The following is a 17,296-nucleotide window of genomic DNA, read 5'->3' as shown; positions in this document are numbered from 1 at the left end:
TCAAGGGATACACTGGTTGGGCGAAAATCTGACACCACTAAAGCCAAGAGTCGCGCATGTAATCAGAATCAGTGCTGCGCGCGCAGCCGCGCGACAACACGCGCGGCCGCGCGCAGCATTCTGTCAATGCGAGACGCGCGCACAGCAAGGCGCGCGCGCCCGCGCGAGAAGCTGCGCGGCCGCGCGCCTTGCACTGTGTTTCTCGCACAGGAGGCAGTAGGGCGCGCGCGCCCGCGCGAGAAGCTGCGCGGCCGCGCGCCCTATTCTGCCCGATGCTCGGACAGGCGCGCATCCGCGCGGGATATGGCGCCCTTGCTCGCGTACCTCTGCCCAAGTATCAATTCTCGACCGAAAATTTATTCTTCAAATAAATTTGATCCAAAAAGATTAATACTTGTCAAAGACCGCACCGCACCGCACCGACCCGACCCGACCCGAGACGAGACGAGCGCGCGCGCGCGCGTGTGTTTCACCGAGACATAGCTCACTAGCGTCTTCCCCCGTCTAAAAACTTCTGGTACCCCTTGGGGCCCAAACCCATATTCAAACTTGGAGTTTATAAGGGAGACATCACTTGGCCAATTTCTCCATGTGGGACAACTCCCACTCCCTTTTCCATTTAACACTATTCATTATTCATTTATCCAACAATCCCCCACATAAATGAACTTAAAACATGTATGCAGATTTACTTGAAAGCTCTTGTGAATTATTATTGCATTAGGATAGGTAGCTTTTGGCTTTGAACCTTCCTTAGTAACATACCATAGGATTTACTAGTTGAGTAGTGACACGATGTCTTGAACTAGTCAACCGTTTATGTAAACCAAGTCAATAGTATTTACACAATAATAACTCTAACATATTCTTGTTCTCACGTTGTGTCCGTTTCGGCCCTGGACCATATCTTAGATTCATAAGTGTTTTCCATTGAAGCGGCCATTACTTCTCACTTATATAGGTGATCTCCTATCTAGAGTATCCTGCCATACTCTACCTCATAGGTATAGGAATCATTAAAAGAAAACTTAACCTCACCACATGTTGCAGGTCTTTTCTACTTGGATTTCGTAGGAATGAGCCTTTATTTATTCCAAGTACTCAAACTAATATTTATAACTTAGTTGTCCCATTGAACCAAGGTCATGGGATCTCCACTTCACAAGGTTGGGTTACCGCTATAAATATTTTATTTTGTGGGTTTTAAGCCCATTCCTCTCAACAGCTTATACATTTGATCTCTATTTATACCTTTAGTAAACGGATCCGCTAGGTTTTCCTTTGACTTCACATATTCAACAGAAATAACCCCATTTGAGATCAATTGTCTTATGGTATTATGTCTTCGTCTAATGTGACGAGACTTACCATTGTACATACTGCTTTGTGCTCTTCCTATTGCCGATTGACTATCGCAATGAATGTTAATGGAAGGCACTGGCTTATTCCAACACGGAATATCCTCTAGGAAGTTTCTTAGCCATTCGGCTTCTTCCCCGGCTTTGTCTAATGCTATGAACTCGGATTCCATAGTGGATCGAGCTATACACGTTTGCTTAGACGATTTCCATGACACCGCTCCTCCACCTATTGTGAATACATACCCACTAGTGGACTTGGAGTCTTTTGTGTCAGATATCCAATTGGCATCACAATATCCTTCTAGAACTGCAGGATATTTTGAATATATCAAACCATAGTTCAATGTATATTTCAAATATCCAAGCACTCTCGTTAAGGCTTTCCAATGATCCTTACTTGGATTACTTGTGAACCTACTTAATTTATTCACTGAATATGCAAGATCTGGACGAGTACAGTTAGTCAAATACATTAGACTACCTATTACCCTTGCATATTCTAGTTGTGAGTTGGGTTCTCCTCTATTCTTTGCTAAATGAACACCTAAATCTATAGGTGTTGTGAGAGCCCAACCCATTTGTAAGCCCAGCCCATTTGTTTTATTAATTAAGTAAATCATATAAAACAATTTTAAAAAAAATGGAAAAATGAAAATCCATAATCATCCTCAAATTTTTCCTTGGAAACCGTGCGCCATCTCCCGTAACTTTCTGTTCTTCATTTCTTCAACCATTTTCGTCACTTTGACCGCCGATTGTGGCCTCACCGGTCGCCGAAAAATTTCAATAAATATATATTTGAACTCCTCTCGACAAGGGCTACCTATTGATACCCATTTTGCAAGGTTTTTCCACAACCCTGTTCGAACCCTTCGGTCGTGGCTTGTTCGAATTTTTGCTCTTCGCTTTTATTTAGTGTTATTTCGAGCTTGGACAACTGATTGTATTGTTGTACACGAGATTTGAAGTGTTTGAGGTAAAAAAAAATTCAGATTTTAGGGTTTTCGAATTTTGGGTATTTTGAATAATTCGAGTTCCAATAATTAATATATATTGGAATATTGATTGTAGGTGCTATATCGGAGCCGATTGGAGGTATTAAGCTAATTTTCGAAATTTATTTAGATAATATTTCGAATTTAGCCTATTAATTTGGGAATTTATGAATTGTGAATGTTAAATCGTTATTGGGATGTGTTTATAGCATTAGAAATAAAAAATGAACATTTTGGAAATTCCTAGTAAATATCGAAAAATTTCAGATTCGATATGATCGAATTTTCGAAAGTTCAAGTTGTCCGGTATTGAGAGATTTAAGTTAAATAAATCATTATATTTGACTTTGCGTTGAGTTTTAGAAATTGTAAAGCCTAAATTATGGGTTTTTGGAATTTTAGGCTAAATTAGTGAATATTGGAAAAATAAATGGAACTTGATATGAAATGTATTATTTGCCACAGGATTGGAGTGTTCGAGAAATATTTAAGATTTTGTGGTAAATTAAAGTCAGTTGAGGTACGTATGAACCGTTTTCTTATGACGTCTATAGCGATGTGGAATGACGTTAAGTATATTGTAATGAGTTGTGGCGTGCTTTATGTGCTTCTGTGAATACGTGATTGCACTCATGCATTTTATTTGAGTTGATACATAGCATTTCGAGCCTTGACTCCGTTGATTGCTATCATTGCTGATCTGTTGAGATGTTGCGTCATCTATGGAGCGCGTGATAGGATAGATCACTCCTGACATCTTATCGATGGAACGAGTGATAGGATTAGCACTCTCCTGATGACTGCTCGAGGACTGACCGGGTCGCTACCGGACCCTCGATGTAACGTGCATGGATGAGCGGCGGCATGCTATTACGTTGCTGCAGTCCTGGCACGGGTGGCCACTGTTCTTGTTGCTGTTGCGTTTCATTTGGACTCCGCTTTGGTATCCATTATTTTGTTGTTACCTTTCACGCATTGCATTACATTGCATCGCATCGCATTGTACTTGATTTTATTTCATGTCAGTTATATTTGTCGTAATATTACTGGTTCGTCGTACTGGGGCCCGACCCCTCGTTTCTTTTATGCTGTGGTTGTTTTTGATGCCATAGCAGGTTATCCAGGAGGATTTGACGCGTCTGGTGGAGCGTCAGGTAGTGGTGCCCAGTCGTCGAGTCGTGGTTGAGAGTTTCCCAGATATATATATACACTATATTATGGAGTCATACATTTACCGGGGAGATGCCCCGTGTAGCTGTACTGTTGTTTTACGATGTTTTGAATGGATAGTTGTGTGATCGAGCCTTGCCGGCTCTGCACGTGTTTAGTCCCGGCCAGTGCGCCTATAGGTTGTGAATTGATGTTGTGACTTTATTTCGAGTATATAAATATTGTTTGTGATGTTTTGATTTTTTTTGGGATATCCTATTTACGAATAGGTCATGCCGAAATTTTTGTAGGCCCAAAATGGAAAATTTTTAATCGCTTTCGCTGTTTACGTTAATAAATCCTGGTTGTTTGGTCATTAAACGTTAATCAGGAGCACGGGCCCCCACAGTTGGTATCAGAGCGTAACTGGGATATGCTCGAATTTGAGTCTAGAGCACTTGAGTCTAGACACAAATAACATGATTGTGCATGTGTTTGACTATTTGCTCTTATTTGAATTATTTGGTGTGATTTCTTTGAATTTGTCTGACGATTAGCTGATTAGGCATGATATGTAGTTTAGAAATTGCCTATTAATTTCTTTTACCTGCTATCTGCCTGTGTATTTAATCCTCGTGTCTTGTAGAATGGCACCTGGAGGAAGAGGTAGAAAAGGGAAGGAAATAGCGCAAGAATCTGAGGCACAAAATGTTCGAGGACTTGCTGATATCATTAGAGGTAGACGTGGTCGACCTCGAGGACAAGTCGCTCAAAACATTGAAGAAGAAGTGTACCAAGAACCTCCTCGACCTGAAAGACCTGGAGCTAGACAGGCAGTGATTGAGCAAGAAGTGGAACAGCTGACACAGAAAGTTGGAGGAATGCAGTTAATAATTTCGCAGTTCCAAGAATTACGTCCTCCAAAATTCTTTGGCAACGAGAGCGGAGAAAAAGCAGCAGGCTGGCTGAAAAGCATAAATCATCTATTTAATTTGATGGAGTATTCCCAAGATATTAAATTGAAGCTTGCCATCTACCAACTGAAAGACCGAGCACAACTCTGGTGGGAAGCCACAGAGGAAGCAATGAAGGACTCTGGTGAAATTATTACTTGGGATGCATTTCGTGCTCACTTTAACCAAGAATATGCACCACCGTCATATTATGCTGCTAAAGAAGAAGAGTTCAATCAGTTGGTGCAGGGAAACAAATCAGTTGTGGAATATGCTTCACAGTTTTCTGCTTTTTTTGCCCTATGTTCCACATGTTGCTAGGAATGATCAGGCTAAACTATCACGTTTTCTGCATGGGTTGCAACGGACTGTTCATACTTTGGTAATGACTGGATCGCCTAATACGTATATTCAAGCAGTGGAAAAGGCGAGGAAAATTGAAGCAAGTTTGCTTAGAGGAGACCCACAGCCAGGTCCATCATCTGGTTCTCAGGGATCTGGTAGTAGTATGTCAATGCCAGTGGATTTACCTCCATATCAGCCTGTACAGTCATACCAACAACCCAAACAGCAGAGGTACAAGGTAAAAGGAAAGCAATTCAAGAAGAAGTCTCAATCCAGCTCTTCCAGTTCAGGAAGTGCACGAGGAGGAGGTTCGGTTGGGTCGTCTAGCACTGTGCATTGTGACCGATGTGGTGGTCGACATTTTAGTTCCCAATGTGTAGGAGTACAGGGATCTTGTTACGTTTGTGGTCAAGTTGGGCATTTTTCCAGAGTATGCCCTAATGCACAAAGACAGCAATTTCAGCCACAACAGTCTGGACAAGTTCTCCGTGGACCAGTCTTTAGACCATATGCTCCTACCCAGTCATTTCAGCAATCCGGTTATCCACCTCCTAGAGGTCCTATTCAGCAGCCATTTCCAGGGCCGCAGCAAGCTCAAGTCCATGCTTTGACTCAGGACCAGGCCCAGGATGCACCAGGCGGAGTTATTGCAGGTATTTGCTATGTTTTCGATTATCCTGCACGTATATTGATAGACACAGGAGCATCTCATTCATTTTTATCTGCTGCATTTGTTGATGAGCTTGAGATTGCTACTATTCCGTTGTTGGATACTGTGTCTGTGGCTACTCCTGCCGGTGTATACTTGATGTCTCGTGAGATAGTTCTAAATTGTGTGATTAGATTTGAGAATAATATTATGATAACTAATCTAATCAAGTTAGCCATGTCTGATTTCGACTGTATCCTCGGTATGGATATATTGACGAATTATCGAGCTACTGTGGATTGTTTCCATGGAGTTGTCAGATTTAGACCGTATTATGGCAGCAAATGGAACTTTTACGGGTATGATTCACAGTCTCGAATTCCATTAGTATCTGCAATGGAAATGTTCAGGTTGTTGTCAATCGGCAATGAAGGATTTTTGATCTATACTCTTGATGCAACACGGGAAGAACAATTGAAAGTTTCAGACATTCCCGTTGTCAAGGATTTTCCAGATGTATTTCCTGATGAAATTCCAGGTTTTCCGCCTCAAAGGGAAATAGATCTTAGCATTGAATTGATGCCAGGGACAAATCCTATTTCTAGAGCACCATATCGTTTAGCTCCGACAGAGTTGAAAGAACTCAAAGAACAGCTTCAAGATTTACTGGAGAAAGGATATATCAGACCCAGTATGTCACCTTGGGGAGCTCCAGTATTGTTTGTAAAGAAGAAAGACGGAACGATGAGAATGTGCGTCGATTATCGGCAGTTGAACCGGGCTACTGTGAAAAATAAGTATCCTCTGCCGCGTATTGACGACTTGTTTGATCAGTTGCAGGGTACTTCTGTATATTCTAAGATTGATCTTCGTTCCGGCTATCATCAGCTCAGAGTCCGAGAGGAAGATGTTCCTAAGACAGCGTTTTGGACACGTTATGGACACTATGAATTCTTAGTTGTGCCTTTCGGTTTGACTAATGCACCCGCAGTGTTTATGGATTTTATGAACCGTGTATTCCGAGAATTCATCGATAAATTCGTTATCGTTTTTATTGATGATATCTTGATTTATTCCAAGTCAAAGAAAGAGCACGAAAAACATTTGACACTAGTTCTCCAAACACTCAGAGAAGCGCAGTTGTATGCCAAATTTTCTAAGTGTGAGTTCTGGTTGGACAGAGTATTATTTTTAGGCCATGTTATATCTGCACAAGGAGTATCTGTTGATCCTAGTAAAGTCGAAGCTGTTATCAATTGGCCTAAACCAACCAATGTGTCTGAAATTCGAAGCTTTTTGGGATTAGCTGGGTATTATAGGCGTTTCATTGAAGGATTTTCTAGAATAGCTAGGCCTATGACCCAGTTGACACAGAAAGATCGACGTTTTGTGTGGACTGCAGAATGTGAGTCTAGTTTTCGGACTTTGAAAGAAAAGTTGACCACATCTCCGGTGCTAGCTTTGCCTTCAGGCTCAGGTGGATTTGTTGTCTGTACAGATGCTTCTCTAAATGGACTGGGTTATGTTTTGATGCAAAATGGGCGAGTGATTGCATATGCATCTCGTCAGTTGAAGCCACATGAGACTCGATATCCAGTTCATGATTTGGAGTTAGCTGCCATTGTGTTTGCATTGAAGATATGGCGTCATTATCTGTACGGAGAACAGTTTGTGATTTATTCTGATCACAAGAGTCTGAAGTATCTTTTCACACAGTCTGACTTGAATATGAGACAACGTCGATGGTTGGAATTGCTTAAGGACTTTGATTGTGAGATTCAGTACCAGCCAGGGCAAATGAATCAAGTTGCAGATGCTCTGAGCAGAAAGGTTCAGCCTAAAATGTTGACATCTTTGACTATTTCAAAGGTTCATGAGAATTTGGGAACTTCAGGATGGACTTATCAGTCTAAGGGCGACTACTTTATAGTTTCATCTATTCAAGTTGAACCACAGATTGTTTCTAAAATCAAAGCAGCACAGAGAACTGATCCGCATGTTCATAGATTGAAAGAATTGACTCAGACAGGTCAATCTGACAAGTTCAGTGTTGCTTCAGATGGATGTCTGCGCTATCATGGTAGACTTGTGGTTCCGAATTTGATAGATTTGAAAGAATCTATACTTCGTGAAGCTCATTGTAGTCGGCACAGTGTTCATCCTGGAATCAGAAAGATGTACCATATCTTGAAATCTCATTATTGGTGGGAAGGTATGAAGAAGGAGATTTCTGACTTTGTTGCTAGATGTTTGACGTGCCAACAGGTTAAAACTGAGAGAATGAGACCTGGTGGTATGTTACATAGTCTTGAAGTGCCACAGTGGAATTGGGAGCATATTGCTATGGATTTTATGACACACCTACCTCGTTCTAATCGTGGTTGTGATGCGATTTGGGTGATTGTGGATAGATTATCTAAATCAGCCTATTTTATTCCTTATGATCGTACTTGTACTTATAAGAAAATGGCGAAAATGTACATCGATCATGTGGTGAGATTGCATGGTGTGCCTGTAACCATAGTATCAGATCGTGATCCCAGGTTTGCTTCGAAGTTTTGGGGTAGTTTGCAATCAGCATTGGGTTCAAAGTTGGCGATGAGTACTGCATATCACCCACAGACAGATGGTCAGTCTGAAAGGACCATTCAGACACTCGAGGACATGTTGCGAGCAGTCGTGATGGATTTCAGGGGTGGTTGGCAGGAATCATTGTCACTTGTTGAATTATCTTACAATAACAGCTTCCAAGCAACCATCGGAATGGCACCATTTGAAGCCTTGTACGGTAGAAAATGTAGATCTCCGATATGCTGGGAAGATGTAGGAGAAAGACAGATGTCAATGCCAGAATTTATTCAAGAAATGAAAGACAAGGTTGAAATGATCAGGAAAAGAATGAAAGCAGCTCAAGATCGTCAAGCCAGCTATGCTAATAAAAGGCGTAGGCCTTTAGAATTTCAGGTTGGCGATCAGGTTTTCTTGAAAGTATCACCGTTTCGTGGTACTATGAGATTTGGGCGCAAAGGGAAGCTAGCTCCGCGTTATATTGGTCCATATGCGATTGTTGAGAGGATTGGCACGTTGGCTTATCGTTTGGACTTGCCGCAGAGTTTGTCTGCGATACATGATGTGTTTCATGTATCTATGTTACGAAAGTATGAGCCAGATCCTTCTCATGTCTTGAGGACTGATGAGGTGGAGTTGGATAGTTCCCTTAGCTATGTTGAGCATCCAGTGCAAATTCTTGATCGCAAAGTGAAGCAACTGAGGAATAAGACGATTCCATTGGTTATGGTGCAGTGGAGTAGACATGGGAGAGAAGAAGCTACATGGGAATTAGAGGCTAAGATGCGTCAGGAATGGCCTCATCTGTTTGAAAATGTAATAAATTATTCCATGTATTCTGATTTCCCTGTGTACTATCAGTGGTGAATGTTTGTAAGCCACTTTTGTATAAATATTGTGTATGCTAGATTTCGAGGACGAAATCTTTTATTAGCAGGGGAGAATGTGAGAGCCCAACCCATTTGTAAGCCCAGCCCATTTGTTTTATTAATTAAGTAAATCATATAAAACAATTTTAAAAAAAATGGAAAAATGAAAATCCATAATCATCCTCAAATTTTTCCTTGGAAACCGTGCGCCATCTCCCGTAACTTTCTGTTCTTCATTTCTTCAACCATTTTCGTCACTTTGACCGCCGATTGTGGCCTCACCGGTCGCCGAAAAATTTCAATAAATATATATTTGAACTCCTCTCGACAAGGGCTACCTATTGATACCCATTTTGCAAGGTTTTTCCACAACCCTGTTCGAACCCTTCGGTCGTGGCTTGTTCGAATTTTTGCTCTTCGCTTTTATTTAGTGTTATTTCGAGCTTGGACAACTGATTGTATTGTTGTACACGAGATTTGAAGTGTTTGAGGTAAAAAAAATTCAGATTTTAGGGTTTTCGAATTTTGGGTATTTTGAATAATTCGAGTTCCAATAATTAATATATATTGGAATATTGATTGTAGGTGCTATATCGGAGCCGATTGGAGGTATTAAGCTAATTTTCGAAATTTATTTAGATAATATTTCGAATTTAGCCTATTAATTTGGGAATTTATGAATTGTGAATGTTAAATCGTTATTGGGATGTGTTTATAGCATTAGAAATAAAAAATGAACATTTTGGAAATTCCTAGTAAATATCGAAAAATTTCAGATTCGATATGATCGAATTTTCGAAAGTTCAAGTTGTCCGGTATTGAGAGATTTAAGTTAAATAAATCATTATATTTGACTTTGCGTTGAGTTTTAGAAATTGTAAAGCCTAAATTATGGGTTTTTGGAATTTTAGGCTAAATTAGTGAATATTGGAAAAATAAATGGAACTTGATATGAAATGTATTATTTGCCACAGGATTGGAGTGTTCGAGAAATATTTAAGATTTTGTGGTAAATTAAAGTCAGTTGAGGTACGTATGAACCGTTTTCTTATGACGTCTATAGCGATGTGGAATGACGTTAAGTATATTGTAATGAGTTGTGGCGTGCTTTATGTGCTTCTGTGAATACGTGATTGCACTCATGCATTTTATTTGAGTTGATACATAGCATTTCGAGCCTTGACTCCGTTGATTGCTATCATTGCTGATCTGTTGAGATGTTGCGTCATCTATGGAGCGCGTGATAGGATAGATCACTCCTGACATCTTATCGATGGAACGAGTGATAGGATTAGCACTCTCCTGATGACTGCTCGAGGACTGACCGGGTCGCTACCGGACCCTCGATGTAACGTGCATGGATGAGCGGCGGCATGCTATTACGTTGCTGCAGTCCTGGCACGGGTGGCCACTGTTCTTGTTGCTGTTGCGTTTCATTTGGACTCCGCTTTGGTATCCATTATTTTGTTGTTACCTTTCACGCATTGCATTACATTGCATCGCATCGCATTGTACTTGATTTTATTTCATGTCAGTTATATTTGTCGTAATATTACTGGTTCGTCGTACTGGGGCCCGACCCCTCGTTTCTTTTATGCTGTGGTTGTTTTTGATGCCATAGCAGGTTATCCAGGAGGATTTGACGCGTCTGGTGGAGCGTCAGGTAGTGGTGCCCAGTCGTCGAGTCGTGGTTGAGAGTTTCCCAGATATATATATACACTATATTATGGAGTCATACATTTACCGGGGAGATGCCCCGTGTAGCTGTACTGTTGTTTTACGATGTTTTGAATGGATAGTTGTGTGATCGAGCCTTGCCGGCTCTGCACGTGTTTAGTCCCGGCCAGTGCGCCTATAGGTTGTGAATTGATGTTGTGACTTTATTTCGAGTATATAAATATTGTTTGTGATGTTTTGATTTTTTTTGGGATATCCTATTTACGAATAGGTCATGCCGAAATTTTTGTAGGCCCAAAATGGAAAATTTTTAATCGCTTTCGCTGTTTACGTTAATAAATCCTGGTTGTTTGGTCATTAAACGTTAATCAGGAGCACGGGCCCCCACAGGTGTTCTAGCGGGTCGAATGTTTAAGGTACTGAATCTTTCAAGCACCTTTTCAACATAGTGAGTTTGTGATAACACTATTCCTTCAGGTATTCTAGAGATTTTAATCCCCAAAATGATATCACACAAACCCATGTCTTTCATATCAAAAGACCTTTTCAACATATTCTTGGCATTTATAATCAACTCATGATTACTTCCCATAATCAACATGTCGTCTACATAAAGGCATACAATGACATAAGCACTTGCATTACCTTTAATATAAACGCATTTATCACATTCGTTGATTTTAAAACCATTTGACTTCATTGTAGAGTCAAATTTTTCATGCCATTGCTTAGGTGCTTGTTTGAGTCCGTATAGTGACTTGACAAGTTTACACACCTTCTTTTCTTGTCCGGGAACGACAAACCCCTCGGGTTGTTCCATGTATATTTCCTCTTCCAGTTCTCCATTCAAGAAAGCTGTCTTTACATCCATTTGGTGAATCTCAAGGTTATGCAATGCAGCAATAGCAATGAGAACACGAATGGATGTAATCCTAGTAACTGGAGAGTATGTGTCAAAGAAGTCATATCCTTCTTTTTGTTTGAATCCCTTAGCCACCAATCGGGCTTTATATTTATCTATAGATCCATCTTCTTTGTATTTCCTTTTAAGGATCCATTTGCATCCTAAAGGCTTACAACCCGGAGGGAGATCAGTCAACTCCCACGTATTATTATGCATGATGGATTCTATTTCAGAATTTATAGCTTCTTTCCAAAAAGGAGCTTCAGGATTGGATAAAGCTTCTTGAATAGTTCTTGGTTCATCATTCAACATGTAAGTCATGAAGTCAGGACCAAAGGATTTTTCAGTTCTTGCTCTCTTTCCACGTCTTGGTTCTTCATTTACTTCTTTAGAATCAATAGTAGACTCAAAAGACCGTTTAGATGAACTTTCTTTTCTTTCCTTACAAGGAAAGTTGTTTTCAAAGAATATAGCATTCCTTGATTCCATAATCGTTCCTTCATTAATATCAGGAATCGTTGACTTATGCACTAAAAATCTATATGCACTACTATTATAGGCATATCCAATAAAAACGCAGTCAACAGTTTTGGGTCCAATTTTAACTTGTTTTGGCTTTGGTATCTCTACTTTAGCCAAACACCCCCACACTTTTAGGTATTTATAAGATGGTTTGCGACCCTTCCATAACTCATATGGAGTTTCATCTTTCCCTTTGTGTGGTATTTTATTAAGAATGTGGTTTGCAGATAGTATTGCTTCCCCCCACAAGTTTTGAGGTAAGCCCGAATTTATCAACAACGCATTCATCATCTCCTTAAGAGTACGATTTTTACGTTCTGCAACTCCATTTGATTGAGGTGAGTATGGTGCTGTTGTTTGATGAATTATGCCAAAGTTAGTGCACAATTCTTCAAATGGAGCGACATACTCTCCACCTCTATCACTTCGAATCATTTTGATCTTTGTACTCAATTGATTCTCAACCTCATTTTTATAATTTTTGAAGGCTTCTATAGCTTCATCTTTACTTTTCAATAAGTAGACGTAACAGAACCTTGTGCAATCATCAATGAATGTTATGAAGTACTTATTCCCTCCTCGAGTTTGCACAAACTTTAAATCACATACGTCGGTGTGAATTAAATCAAGTGGATTCGTACTTCTTGTCACAGAATGAAATGGAGCTTTGGCCATCTTTGCTTCAACACAAATCTCACACTTATCTTATGGATTTCTTTTAAATGCAGGTATTACATTTAAGTTCGCAAGTCTTTTTAATGTGTTGAAATTAACATGTCCTAATCTTTCATGCCATAAATTAGAACATTCAACCAAGTAAACAGAATCATTCATTTTATTCTTCGCCTCATGGCGGTAAACATTCATTACATTGAGTTTAAAGAGACCATTATCTTGGTACCCTTTTCCTACAAATACACCAGCTTTAGTAAGGACAAACTTGTCCGATTCAAATACAAGCTTAAAACCCGCCTTACTCAACAAGGATCCCGAAACCAAGTTCTTTCGAATGTCTGGCACATGCAGCACATTCAACAATGTCATCTCTTTGCCGGAAGTCATCTTTAGTACCACTTTGCCAATTCCTACGACCTCAGACGTCGTGGAGTTTCCCATAAACAATTTCCTATCACTTACAGTAGTGTAGGATGAGAACATTTCTTTTTCAGCACATATGTGGCTAGTGGATCCGGTATCTACCCACCATTCCCTTGGATTATCCACCAAGTTGGTTTCAAACACAACTGCGGATAGATCAAGTCGTGATAGGTCTATTGGTACTTGCCTTTCTTCGATGAAATTGGCTTGCCTTGGATTCTGATTTCTGTTGTCTTTTCTTGGAAGACGACAGTCTTTGGCCATATGATTTGGTTTGCCACAGTTGTAGCAAGTTCCCTTGAACTTCTTGGCCTGCCCTCGCTTCTCATTTTGAGGGCGCTTTCTCTTGTGACTGGTGCTTGACTCTGTTAGATTGGCCTTGGCCTCGGCCTCCATTGTTCTCTTGTGCGTTTTGGCTTCAGAAGATCGGCTATCTTCCTCAATGCGAAGCCTCACAATAAGATCTTCAAGTTTCAACTCCTTGCGCTTGTGCTTAAGGTAGTTCTTGAAATCTTTCCACATCGGTGGCAATTTCTCAATGATAGCCGCCACTTGGAATGGTTCATTTATATCCATCCCCTCTGCCAATAAGTCATGAATAATAATTTGAATTTCTTGTACCTGGCTTATTACAGATTTGGCGTCCACCATTTTGAAGTCCAGAAATTTGCCTACTACGAACTTCTTTATTCCCGCATCCTCTGTTTTGTATTTCTTCTCCAAGGAGTCCCATAGTTCCTTGGCGGTCTTGACAGAGCAGTAGACACTGTAAAGAGTGTCGTCTAGTCCATTTAGAATGTAGTTGCGGCATAGAAAATCACTGTGGTTCCATGCATCCACAGCAGATCTTCGTTGGGAGTCATTATCGTCCACAGCAATGACGGGGGAGTCCTCTTTAAGGAATCGAGATAGACTCAGTGTTGTGAGGTAGAACAGCATCTTCTGCTGCCAACGTTTGAAGTCGACACCAGAAAATTTTGGAGGCTTTTCTCCATGTGCAGGGGCGGTAGAGGCAGCAACGGTAGTGAATGATGTAGTAGACATATCCAGAATAACAACAAAAAAAAATTCGTCTTGCGTTTGTTAGAGGTAGATTACCCTGGATATGTTGTAAGTCTGAAAACAAGATCAACGCAGCAACTTGGCACACGAACAAAATGCAGCAACAGCAAGATCAAGTCGAGGCAAGGAAACTCCTTTCTCCGCAAGACGAATTTGCCCGTATATAGTACTATACGTCGCAGGCAATCGTCCCCAAGATACAACGACTTCACGTCGAGAGATTGCAGCACTACAAGTCTCGAAATCAGCAAACAAAATATGTGCAGAACCTTTCAAGTAATTTTTCGAAATCTGATGCAACAATATGAGAAATGAGAAGAGAAATGCAGAAAATTCAGCAGCCTTTGCAAATGGGTTGGAGGGACTATTTATAGATGATCAATGGATGTGTTGAGGAGACATGTTTCTCCAGACGAAAAGACACCATTTTGATCAAGGGATACACTGGTTGGGCGAAAATCTGACACCACTAAAGCCAAGAGTCGCGCATGTATTCAGAATCAGTGCTGCGCGCGCAGCCGCGCGACAACACGCGCGGCCGCGCGCAGCATTCTGTCAATGCGAGACGCGCGCACAGCAAGGCGCGCGCGCCCGCGCGCCTTGCACTGTGTTTCTCGCACAGGAGGCAGTAGGGCGCGCGCGCCCGCGCGAGAAGCTGCGCGGCCGCGCGCCCTATTCTGCCCGATGCTCGGACAGGCGCGCATCCGCGCGGGATATGGCGCCCTTGCTCGCGTACCTCTGCCCAAGTATCAATTCTCGACCGAAAATTTATTCTTCAAATAAATTTGATCCAAAAAGATTAATACTTGTCAAAGACCGCACCGCACCGCACCGACCCGAGACGAGCGCGTGTGTGTTTCACCGAGACATAGCTCACTAGCGTCTTCCTCCGTCTAAAAACTTCTGGTACCCCTTGGGGCCCAAACCCATATTCAAACTTGGAGTTTATAAGGGAGACATCACTTGGCCAATTTCTCCATGTGGGACAACTCCCACTCCCTTTTCCATTTAACACTATTCATTATTCATTTATCCAACACTAATAACCCCATCAAGGCGTGAATCCGATGGACAACCTTCCTATTTTTCAAATATACAAATATCCAGAACCCAAAAAAAGCAAAATAAACAACTGAGAAACAAAAGTACAACGAGGGCAACTGAGTTAGCCCGGCCGATAAATAATCCTTCACGTGGCCGTCGAGATTATAAAGCTCCGTGCGCACCTCCATCGACACCGTAGCTTCAGGAGCACAGTTTGCGAAGAAGAGCGAGTACTCACTCGGGGAAGTGATCGGATAAGAGCCCTCGAACGAGGAACTCGGCGTCGGAGACAGATCTCGAAAAGTGAAGAGGTGGGTAATGTATTTGGATTCAAGAACGCAGAAGGAAAAAAATTGTTCTAGTTCAATGAGGACTTGAATAAGAGATTCCTCAGATAGGAGGAAGAATCCGAGGTGGGAGAGATTGGCGGACGCGCCGGGGGAATCGACGGAAACCGAGGACACCGATATGTTGACTTGACCGGTGAAGGTGAATCCGAATTTCTGGAAGAGAATCGTGGGACGAGTATCGGAAGAAATCTTTATGGTTTTAATCTCGGCGGCCATGGGCGGAAGGATGACAATGAGGGAGAATACGAGGAAGAAGAAGGATAATTTCGTCATTTGGGTACGATGGAGACGGCTGAAGGCTGCTGATGTTCGGAGGAAGGAGTTGAATGTTGCGTGCACAGGGATTTATATTCCGATAACGCCCCCAAGTCCCAAGATCGGCATCGCCAGAAGGAAGCAATGTAAGTCAACTGCGACTTCCTACGAGAAAGAGGCAAATCAACAGTATGTTTGGACTAGGAAAAAAAATAGATTTAAAATTGAAATTATATCACTTTTTGGTTAAATTTTTAAACGTAATTTGAATTTTATTTTAACTATTAAAATCGATTTATTTTGTATTAAAAAGATCTTGAATTAAAATTTTTAATATGATTTTTTTATGGGTAATTTGTAGAAAAATACATCTGTCAAAGATTAATTTAAGATTCAGTACCCAACAGTTTTTTTTTTAAATTTAGTACATGACAAAACACCAACTTAGCTTTTACTACATATTTCATGCATTTTTACATTTTTACCCTTTCAATTAATAAAAAAAGTACATAAATACTTATTTTGGTTGCACATCTTCTCTTTCCACTCATCAATCCCGATTCATTTGGATGACTTGTATATTTAATTTAAATATTTTTTATTAAAAAAAAAACAAATTCACAACTAATTGAATTTTTTGAAATACTTAGTTTTACTTATGAAATACTTAATTTCAATTTTAAAAGACTTGATTTAGTAAATGAAATACTCAGAATGTTTATTAAAAACTGGATATTCGAATATGCATTTAAAAAAAACCGCAACTAATTGAATTTTTTGAAATACTTAGTTTTACTTGTGAAATACTTAATTTCAATTTTAAAATATTTGATTTAGTAAATGAAATACTCAGAATGTGTATTAAAAACCTGGATATTCGAGTATGCATTTTAAAAAAAAACTTTACGCAACTAATTGAATTTTTTGAAATACTTAGTTTTACTTACGAAATACTTAATTTAAATTTTAAAATACTTGATTTAGTAAATGAAATACTCAGAATGTGTATTAAAAAGCTGGATATTCGAATATGCATTTAAAAAAAAATCGTAACTAACTGAATTTTTTGAAATACTTAGTTTTACTTGTGAAATACTTACTTTTAATTTTAAAACTACTTGATTTAGAAAATGAAATACTCAAAATGTGTATTAAAAACTGGATAGTCGAATATGCATTTAAAAAAAAAACAAATTCGCAACTAATTGAATTTTTGAAATACTTAGTTTTACTTATGAAATACTTAATTTTAATTTTAAAATACTCGATTTATTAAATGAAATACTCAGAATGTGTATTAAAAAGCTGGATATTCGAATATGCATTTAAAAAACAAAAACAAATTCGCAACTAATTGAATTTTTTGAAATACTTAGTTTTATTTGTGAAATACTTAATTTAAATTTTAAAATACTTGATTTAGTAAATAAAATACTCAGAATGTGTATTAAAAAGCTGGATATTCGAATATGCATTTAAAAAAAATCATAACTAA

The 17,296-nt window shown here is 39.8% G+C and overlaps 1 protein-coding gene and 1 long non-coding RNA gene across 6 annotated transcripts; both read left to right on the top strand.

The window, feature by feature from the left end:
• Nucleotides 1–1,960: 1,960 nt before the first annotated feature.
• LOC140820460 (uncharacterized) lies at nucleotides 1,961–3,765 on the top strand. Its single transcript, XR_012115493.1, has 4 exons — nucleotides 1,961–2,337; nucleotides 2,433–2,456; nucleotides 2,822–2,876; nucleotides 3,472–3,765. It is a non-coding gene; the product is annotated as an uncharacterized lncRNA (long non-coding RNA).
• A 293-nt stretch (nucleotides 3,766–4,058) lies between these two features.
• On the top strand, nucleotides 4,059–10,807 carry LOC140820458 (uncharacterized). 5 transcript variants are annotated; one of them, XR_012115490.1, is made up of 4 exons: nucleotides 9,002–9,380; nucleotides 9,475–9,498; nucleotides 9,864–9,918; nucleotides 10,514–10,807. XR_012115490.1 is itself a non-coding variant. In XM_073180745.1 (2 exons), exons 1-2 carry the CDS (start codon nucleotides 4,622–4,624, stop codon nucleotides 10,582–10,584), a joined length of 906 nt encoding a protein of 301 aa, XP_073036846.1. In that variant the 5' UTR covers nucleotides 4,059–4,621; the 3' UTR covers nucleotides 10,585–10,807. The 5 variants fall into 5 exon arrangements, 2 of the variants coding, with proteins under 2 accessions (XP_073036846.1, XP_073036844.1); XR_012115491.1 differs by lacking the exon at nucleotides 9,864–9,918; XR_012115492.1 differs by lacking the exon at nucleotides 9,864–9,918 and having other exon boundaries at nucleotides 10,511–10,807.
• Nucleotides 10,808–17,296: the final 6,489 nt, after the last annotated feature.

Source organism: Primulina eburnea, unplaced genomic scaffold (genome assembly GCF_022965805.1).
Source record: "Primulina eburnea isolate SZY01 unplaced genomic scaffold, ASM2296580v1 ctg1064_ERROPOS200000, whole genome shotgun sequence".
Taxonomy (NCBI): Eukaryota; Viridiplantae; Streptophyta; class Magnoliopsida; order Lamiales; family Gesneriaceae; genus Primulina; species Primulina eburnea.
This window is presented reverse-complemented; position numbering and strand designations above follow the sequence as displayed.

Bases quoted from the DNA above. Each gene is read 5' to 3' on its own strand.
- LOC140820458 (XM_073180743.1), top strand. From the start codon at position 4,622: ATGCATTTCGTGCTCACTTTAACCAAGAATATGCACCACCGTCATATT. The intron at 5,457-10,510 runs GTATTTGCTATG...TTGATGCCATAG, and splicing joins ACCAGGCGGAGTTATTGCAG to CAGGTTATCCAGGAGGATTT.